The sequence below is a fragment of the Coregonus lavaretus genome (assembly GCF_964263955.1).
Source record: "Coregonus lavaretus genome assembly, contig: HAP1_SCAFFOLD_6478, whole genome shotgun sequence".
In the NCBI taxonomy this organism is placed as follows: Eukaryota; Metazoa; Chordata; class Actinopteri; order Salmoniformes; family Salmonidae; genus Coregonus; species Coregonus lavaretus.
Genome location: NW_028157681.1, coordinates 1 through 9,840, shown reverse-complemented (window position 1 = coordinate 9,840; position 9,840 = coordinate 1). Strand labels below are relative to the sequence as shown.

Sequence of the window (9,840 nt, the reverse complement as noted above, 5' to 3'; positions counted from 1 at the left end):
GGCAATACAGACTTTCAGCTCCCTCCAAAGATTTTCTATTGGGTTCAGGTCTGGAGACTGGCTAGGCCACTCCAGGACCTTGAGATGCTTCTTACGGAGCCACTCCTTAGTTGCCCTGGCTGTGTGTTTCGGGTCGTCATGCTGGAAGACCCAGCCACGACCCATCTTCAATGCTCTTACTGAGGGAAGGAGGTTGTTGGCCAAGATCTCGCGATACATGGCCCCATCCATCCTCCCCTCAATACGGTGCAGTCATCCTGTCCCCTTTGCAGAAAAGCATCCCCAAAGAATGGTGTTTCCACCTCCATGCTTCACGGTTGGGATGGTGTTCTTGGGGTTGTACTCATCCTTCTTCTTCCTCCAAACACGGCGAGTGGAGTTTAGACCAAAAAGCTCTATTTTTGTCTCATCAGACCACATGACCTTCTCCCATTCCTCCTCTGGATCATCCAGATGGTCATTGGCAAACTTCAGACGGGCCTGAACATGCGCTGGCTTGAGCAGGGGGACCTTGCGTGCGCTGCAGGATTTTAATCCATGATGGCATAGTGTGTTACTATTGGTTTTCTTTGAGACTGTGGTCCCAGCTCTCTTCAGGTCATTGACCAGGTCCTGCAGTGTAGTTCTGGGCTGATCCCTCACCTTCCTCATGATCATTGATGCCCCACGAGGTGAGATCTTGCATGGAGCCCCAGACTGAGGGTGATTGACCGTCATCTTGAACTTCTTCCATTTTCTAATAATTGCGGCAACAGTTGTTACCTTCTCACCAACCTGCTTGCCTATTGTCCTGTAGCCCATCCCAGCCTTGTGCAGGTCTATAATTTTATCCCTGATGTCCTTACACATCTCTCTGGTCTTGGCCATTGTGGAGAGGTTGGAATCTGTTTGATTGAGTGTGTGGACAGGTGTCTTTTATAAAGGTAACGAGTTCAAACAGGTGCAGTTAATACAGGTAATGAGTGGAGAACAGGAGGGCTTCTTAAAGAAAAACTAACAGGTCTGTGAGAGCCGGAATTCTTACTGGTTGGTAGGTGATCAAATACTTATGTCATGCAATACAATGCAAATTAATTACTTAAAAATCATACAATGTGTTTTTCTGGATTTTTGTTTTAGATTCCGTCTCTCACAGTTGAAGTGTACCTATGATAAAAATTACAGACCTCTACATGCTTTGTAAGTAGGAAAACCTGCAAAATCGACAGTGTATCAAATACTTGTTCTCCCCATTGTATATCCACTGTAAAACGAGTCCTATATCGACAAGGAAGAAGCCACTGCTCCAAAACCGCCATAAAAAAGGCAGACTACGGTTTGCAACTGCACATGGGGACAAAGATCGTACTTTTTGGAGAAATGTCCTCTGGTCTGATGAAACAAAAATAGAACTGTTTGGCCATAATGACCATCGTTATGTTTGGAGGAAAAAGGGGGTCGCTTGCAAGCCGAAGAACACCATCCCAACCGTGAAGCATGGGGGTGGCAGCATCATGCTGTGGGGGTGCTTTGCTGCAGGAGGGACTGGTGCACTTCACAATATAGGTGGCATCATGAGGAGGACAATTATGTGGATATATTGAAGCAACATCTCAAGACATCAGTCAGGAAGTTAAAGCTTGGTCGCAAATGGGTCTTCCAAATGGACAATGACCCCAAGCATACTTCCAAAGTTGTGGCAAAATGGCTTAAGGACAACAAAGTCAAGGTATTGGAGTGGCCATCACAAAGCCCTGACCTCAATCCTATAGAACATTTGTGGGCAGAACTGAAAAAGCGTGTGCGAGAAAGGAGGCCTACAAACCTGACTAAGTTACACCAGCTCTGTCAGGAGGAATGGGCCAAAATTCACCCAACTTATTGTGGAAGCTTGTGGAAGGCTACCCGAAACGTTTGACACAAGTTAAACAATTTAAAGGCAATGCTACCAAATACTAATTGAGTGTATGTAAACTTCTGACCCACTGGGAATGTGATGAAATAAATAAAAGCTGAAATAAATAATTCTCTCTACTATTATTCTGACATTTCACATTCTTAAAATAAAGTGGTGACCCTAACTGACCTTAGACAGGGCATTTTTACTAGGATTAAATGTCAGGAATTGTGAAAATCTGAGTTTAAATGTATTTGGCTAAGGTGTATGTAAACTTCCGACTTCAACTGTATATTGGAAACCTTCCCCTCCACAACCTCTGCACTAGAAATGTCAAAAATACTGAGAAGAAAATGCTGACCTCAGGTAGAACTGCAAATAGCAAAAAGTAGTTATTGTACCTTCAGGTGTTAAGTGTTAAATAATTGTGTTGTCTATAATCAAATACAAAAATTATTAATCCTTATACATGTATTCCTTTTAACTGATTGCAATATATGGAGACTATTGTTGTGATTATTTTTTCTCCTGAAAAATAAAAACAAAAATCATTTCTGGTTTAAAAACAAATGACATTGAAACTTTATTTATTTTGTGATTATATTATGCACTGTCCTTTACAGTTGTTGGAATCATTCCTGTACAGCATGTTACAAATGTAGTTGACGGGACTGAAAACATTGATCCATGTTTCATTGAGCCTGTTACAGTATATTGAGACATTACAATTCCTATGTCACTGATGTATGAGAAGTTATGGGGGTATATCTGAGTACATTGAAGCTTTAGTTAAAGGGAGTAGGAAGGAAGTTCTCACTCTCGCTGATTTTCTACAGTGAATTATGAATGATTATGCACGATTGTCTAACACATATTTACATTGTTTTGAATTTCTTTTAACAAGAATGTAGCATGACTGCTTTTACTGCCTGTATAAAGATAATGTACTGTAAAGCAAATCAACCCTGGCTATTGTAACAGCATTAGATGCCTAAGAAAAACAATTAAGTTTATTGTCCGGGAACAAGAAATTAACTACAGTGAAACCCATATATACAGTTAAACAATATATATATATATAAAAATAGTTAAAATCTGTAATGCTCATGGATGAGTAGAAACATTTTAATTAAACATGCTGAGGAATACCAGGTTTTCAGCTCAAGTAATGATGTCTTCGAAAAGCACAAACAGTTTGAGCTCAGGCTACAAACCAGAGTAGCCTCATTAAGGGGGACGTCTTCTGATGCAACACCACCAAAACATGAGGTCTATGCCAGGCACATGGCTAGGAAACATTTTTCATGATATTGAAAAAAAAAACATGCAATGTCATGAAAATAAATAACTAAAACACATGTACAAAACAAATGTAGTATAGAGCAAAAGCTTTGTAATTTTGCAGTCCATTGACCAACTCAAACAAATCTTCCCAGAGACTTTGTACATGCCTATATGGCGTTGTTTTTGCTTGAAATCAAGGCACCAAGCCTAGCAGTTAGAGAGGCGAGCCAGCAACTGGAAGTTTGCCAGTCCGAATCCTGTGTCCGACTATAAAAATCTTGTGGGAAGTGAGCTGGCAACATGAGGGTTGCTGGTATCAAATCCTAGATGCCATTGCCTGCCATTGAGCAAGGCACTTAACCCCCCACAACAACAGCACCCAGCGGGGCAGCACCCCAGCACCCCACACCTGTATACTGTATGTATCCTTTGGAGGGGTTGGGTAAAAAGCAGATATCAAATTTTGGTTGGACCTTGTGTGCAATTTACCAATAAAGTTATCTTAATCCATATGCTATGCTCTTTTTTGATGACCAAAGCCAAACATTCTATTCACAACTCAAGTGCACAAAAATGCAAGATTGCCTCCATGAAATCTTTTAACTGAAATCAACTCAAATTGTGATCTGTGGGTATGTTGACATGCAGAGACTAGAATGAGTATAGTTGCAGTATTTGAAGGTTGCAGAGACAGGCTCTCTCTACTGACTGTGACAGTATTGGGCTGCAGGGAGGTGATAATGGCCCGTGCCAAAACCTTCTAATTCAGTTGCGAAATAATTATGTTCTAAGGTTCTGGCCAGTGCATGCTGCCTTGAGGCTTTTACAGTTGATTTGACAAGGTCTTATCTAATTTCTCCTCATTTACAGTGAAATACATTTAAAAAATGAAATTCTGTAACAATATATGTGCCATGTGAAAGGGGGGTACCATCATAGTTCTAGCTAAACGTGTAAGGACAACAGCCTGGCCTCAAGGTGCAAGGGCCTATCAGGGCCTATCATTACAACATGAGCAGAGAACAGAGCTGCATCCAAAATGGCACCCTATTTCCTACATAGTACAATACTTTTGGCCAGAGTAGTGCACTATATAGGGAATAGGGTGCCATTTCAGACGCAGACCTCTCTTCATGTTCCTGCCAGGGCCTAGCGCCAGGGCGACAGGCTGAGAGCTCTGCTCTGCTGAGCACGCACATGCCTCAGGGAACACGCATGTCAGGAAGCACTGCTATGGGTATGTGTGTGTGTGTGAGTGAGTGAGTGAGTGAGTGAGTGAGTGAGTGAGTGAGTGAGTGAGTGAGTGAGTGAGTGAGTGAGTGAGTGAGTGAGTGAGTGAGTGAGAGAGAGAGAGAGATAAAGATAGAGAGTGTGTGTTTGTGTGTGTGTGTGTGTGTTTGTGTTTAACTATACTTGTGGGGACCAGAAGATTAGGGTTCGGAAAAAAAGGATTTTGAATGGGACTGAATTGTGTGTCCCCACAAGGTTAGTTATACAAGAGTGTGTGTGTGTATGTGAGAGAGAGAGAGAGAGAGAGTAAGGGAGTGTGTGTAAGGGGGAAGAGTTTTTGTGGTGCTGACTGTGGCCGGTTAGTTGACATCTGTCTGTCTTTCTGTGTTAGTCTCACTGTCAATCTCTACTGCAGCAGAGCAGTATCAAAGAGACAGGACATTGCCACATCACTGACTCAGGCCCATGTCTCAGTACTGTATCAAGCATCATACAAGTGAGAACTAGTGCAAACAACAACAATTTACTTATGAGTCATATTCCACATATTTCATGTGCATTTCATTAAATGTTCACATTTGGATGAGCACATTGATTTGCAGTGCTTTTAATCATTATCTTTGGTCAAATGTATTTTACTAAGATTCACTAACTTCCATGGCTTAAGTGATGATTAGAACTAAAATACATTAAAAATTATAGAAGATAATAAAACATGTGTTTTTTTAATCATATCTGTCTCTAAACACTTTGAAATGTTGGCGTTTCGCTGCCGGTGAAAATAATATTTGAGCACATCTCTCTTTTTTTTTTTTTTTTTTTTCAAGCCACAACAATAACAAAACATATATAAACAAACACTAAATGAAATGTCAAGCTAAAAAAATACTATTCTCTCTAGTACATCCGGGATCCATGGATCTGAAAAAGCTGGAAGACAAGCACAGACAGGAGAAACATCAGAGGATGGCATCTTTGAAGACAGATTCTCAGGGTTGTATTTCAGAGTTGATGGGTTACATGTCACAATATTTTACAACTGGGGAACATCTATTTTACAACTGGGGAACATCTATTTTACAACTGGGGAACATCTATTTTACAACTGGGGAACATCTATTTTACAACTGGGGAACATCTATTTTACAACTGGGGAACAACTGGGTGACGTGAAACAATCTAAACACATACAGTAAATGTTGTATTTTTGATGTTTGATGCTGATGGTGACGATGGGGACAGAATGATAAAGTAATAGTGTTTGTGACGTCCAGGACTCTGTCCCTTTGTTGTGAATGGAAAAAACAACAACATGCGCTTGTATTGTTTCTTTGGCCCTACTTGGCACTTGATTAATTGGTTTTTGAATAAACATAAACGCTGCATCCCCCCTTTGTACAGTTCTGCCAAACTATATCCCCTTTCCACATGTACAAGTAAGATTGTGTGTGTGTGTGTAGGTGTGTCTCTTTTAATGTAAAATGTGAAACACACTAATACTACTACTACACAAAAAGTCAGGGCTATTCCATGTCATTGCATTGGTAATGAGAGACCTTTAGGTGTCGGCTTGGATCAATGGCAGCACAGCAGCGTCAGCTCATCATTAGTCTCGGAAATCCCAGATCTAGGGCATTGTTAATGTGAGAGGCAACCCGCCTGCCTAGTGAGACTAGCTCATCATCAGACCAGCTGGGTTATGCTGCTGATCAGATCATTTCCGAGGCAGGACACAATGGCCCCAGAGCAGTATTGAGCTCTCCGGCATCACAATTGGTGTTTTAAACAAATAGAAGCCAACTATTTTAGATGGGGAGCAAAAGTGCAAGGCCTATTTTTTTCTCTCTACATATTTGTAAATAAAAAAAAACCTTTAATAAAAGTTACAGTCTCTCCTTGGCCTTTGAATACACTATGGAGTTTGGGGCAAGGCAATGCAATGCTGTGGAACAGCCCTGGATCCCTTTTGATTACACAGTCTACTACCGCTGCTACCCAACACTAGCATGGATCCTCACCCATTCATGTCTTTGGAACACTGACACAAGACTGTCATTCCCTTATCCACTCATTCGGGGTGGTATTTCTCTCTCCTCCCTCCACCTCATCCTGCGCTCCTCCTTTCTCCTGCTGCACCTCTGAAGCCTTCACTCGATTAAAAGGACGGAGAATAAAAAAATGAGACAGCACGACAACAACAAAAAAGAATGAACAGATTGAGTATCAGGGAGAGGGAGAGAGAGAGAGAGAGTGAGAGAGTAAGAGAGAGAGCGAGAGAGAGAGAGAGAGAGAGGGAGAGGGAAGAAGTGTGGATGATGGAGTGAATGTGAATGTGCTTGTGAATGACATTTGGGAGATGTGTGTGTGACATTTTGAATGTTTGAGTGGAAAATGCAGACACTAAGATCAAAGGATACTCAGATCATCTTGGATGAGAAGAAATGTCCCATGGAGACACACAGTGACAGATCCGTATCCTGCTACTTCAGACCTTTGTGGAAGTGAATGGTGGTGATAAGTGAATGGTGAATGGTGTGTGATGTACGATGTATGAGTATATCCCTCTGACGCATCTGCACGTGCTCCTGTGTGTGTCTGTGTGTGTCTGTGTGTGTGTGTGTATATATATGTTTCCTGTGTGTCAGTCTCACCTTGGTCTTGTGGCTCTGTTCGGTGCCCAGGCCTGAGCCAGGTGTGTGTAGCTCCTTGGACACCACACACAGAAACTCTGCCTGGTCCTCTGTCCCATAGCTATACGACGAACCAATGTTTACCATCTATCAGAGACAGAGATAAAGAGAGAGAAATAGGGAGAAAGATGGAGAGAGAAAGAAAGGTGGCCCCGTATCACAGCAGGTAAACCCATGGATGCTCATGCAGGGAGGAGGGACAGAGGGTAAGGACAACCTAGCAGCACTACATGTCAACTACAACTCTACTGTGGGCAGTGAGACTGAACTGTACACCCTAAAGCAGTGATGCCAATGTTTAGCATTACATTATTACTCAAAACACTTTACTGAACTGGCGATGTGCCAACATATGGTAGCTTCCATTGAAGCTTCCTTAGCTCTGCTTCCTTTTTGCATCTCCTTCCCCTTATGATCACTGGTCTGTGTCTGCAACGTGTCCATTTAGATCAGTCTTCTTCTGAGGGGAAGGAAATGTGAAATGGAGGTCGTTTTTATGAGCAGATTGGGACTGGGCCTTGGTCTCTGATTGGTCTAATTGGTCTGACTCTGAGGCTCTGATTGGCTAACAAAGAGCAGGAAAGGGGTTTATTGGTTGGGAGGGTAGTAGAGCAGAGCAGCAGCGTGAGTCCAACCCACAGTCCAGAGCAGTCCGGTGCGGGGCTTTCTGCAGGTGCGCACGCTGACCTGCTCAAACTTCCAGCCGTCTGACATGGTGGAAACCATCTGGGTCAGCTCCTCCTCCTGGCACTGCAGCACCCGGTACACATGTTTAGGAGGCACCTGCTGATGGATGGAGAGAGGGTGTAAAGAGAGGAGAAGGAGGAGGAGGAGGAGGAGGAGGAAGAGAGGGAGGGAATGTACAGATATGGGTAGGTGGGAAAGGTGTTTGGCTGTAGAATGAGAGAGAGAGAGAGAGAGAGAGAGAGAGAGAGAGAGAGAGAGAGAGAGAGAGAGAGAGAGAGAGAGAGAGAGAGAGAGAGAGAGAGAGAGAGAGGTGTTAGGAAGGGAGAGAACGAGACAGAAGAGAAAACAGACATTGAGAGAGTAACCAATAGTTGGAGAAGATGAGATGTTTGTAAGGAAAGGAAAGAAAAGGCATTTGTTAGCAGAGAGAAAGAGGACAGGGAGAGCGTGAGGTTAGCAAGAGGTAGTGATGTTTGGAAGAAGAATGATAGTGAGAGTGAGTGTTAGGGTTGGGTGGTATCCAGATTTTCATACAGTCAAACCGTTTCTGTACCATACTGGGACCATAACGTTTCTGTACCATACTGGGGTATATGGTACTACCAGAAGTGCACACAAGGGGCGCTGTTTAATAATAATAAAAAATACATTTAAAAAAGGAAACCTTTTTTTTAATGTTCGCATCCAGGAGGGTATTGATCCAGGAGGGGATTGAAAGTCTGCTGTAACCAAGAAGCTTGATGTTTACATCTAGCCACTAGCCAAATGCATAGCTGGTGCCCTGAGATTGATATAATTTATTTGACACATCTTAGATGTAGTTATAAGCAGTGGTGTAGCACGCACCCCCACAGCCCACAGTGTGTGTGTGTGTGTGTGTGTGTGCATGAGCGTGTGTGTAGCCGAAGGGCAGAGATGGAGGGTACAGTAAAGCGTATAATACAGAGAGAGTAGGAGGAAGATTGAAAGTTACATAACGGAAATCATAGACAGGATGGGTGAAATATACTGAAAATAACTAGAAAATACAGAAAGAGTGAAACACATGGCTGAACAGTCTTTCTGCTTGGCACATGCACAAGTCTGTTTTTGTTTTAGCAGACCTGTAGCCATCTTGTATTTGTGTATATCCCTGTATTTTATGTATTGTGTGTGTGTGTGTGTGTGTGTGTGTGTGTGTGTGTGTGTGTGTGTGTGTGTGTGTGTGTGTGTGTTCATGTTTCCCTACCTTATCAGGACCACAATGTCCTGACAAGTTACCAGAATGTCTTGACAAGGTAGGAAAACAAGAACAATTTTGAAAAGTCATGATGTTTTCATGCCCTGAATTTGTTAAAATAGTATTTTAGGCTTAAAGGTTTAGGATTTGGGTTAAGGTTAGGTTTAGGGTTAGGGTTAGGAGTTAAGGTTAGGGTTAAGGTTAGGTTAAGTTTAGGTTTAGGGAAAATAGGATTATGAAGAAAGAAATTGTACTGAAAATTCACAAAAACAAAGCAGAGTGTGTGTGTATGTGTATGTGTGTGTGTGTGTTTGTGTGTATGTGTATGTGTATGTGTATGTGTATGTGTATGTGTATGTGTATGTGTATGTGTATGTGTATGTGTGTGTGTGTGTGTGTGTGGTGTGTGTGTGTGTGTGTGTGTGTGTGTGTGACCTGTGTGACTTTACAGTCCCGCTCCAGGATCCTCTCCTTGATCAGTTTGATCAGAGGAGTGATGTTGTAGAACTCAGCCTCCTCCAACACACCTGGGAGAGAGCACAACACACACACACACGCACACGTTCAATCAAAGTGTTATTACATTCTAATTACAAGTCTTACAATACATTATAATGGCATCATAACGCACAATCTAATACATGTTAAAAATACAAAAAGTAATCTAGTACCTTCTTCAGCCAGCTCCTTGTTGTAGACCAGTTTGCCGTGTCGCAGGTAGTTAAGGATGGGGCCAAAGTAGGTGGGGTCTCTGTCTATCACATAGGCCCCTGTCTCGTCCTACAACAGAGGAAGGGAGAGAACGACCATAAGAATTAATAAAGGTATGAATATGAGATCAATATTAAGTGCTA

General features: G+C 42.3%; 1 protein-coding gene across 1 annotated transcript; it reads right to left on the bottom strand.

Annotated features, from left to right (window-relative positions):
- Positions 1 to 2,458: 2,458 nt before the first annotated feature.
- On the bottom strand, positions 2,459 to 9,766 carry LOC311125079 (BTB/POZ domain-containing protein KCTD5-like; the record flags this gene model as incomplete). The annotated part of the gene is made up of 6 exons (XM_084199150.1): positions 2,459 to 5,320; positions 6,409 to 6,535; positions 7,042 to 7,167; positions 7,768 to 7,866; positions 9,422 to 9,513; positions 9,658 to 9,766. Coding segments are annotated over 5 exons (519 nt in total), but the record flags the coding sequence as incomplete, so codon positions are not given.
- Between the last annotated feature and the right edge of the window lie 74 nt (positions 9,767 to 9,840).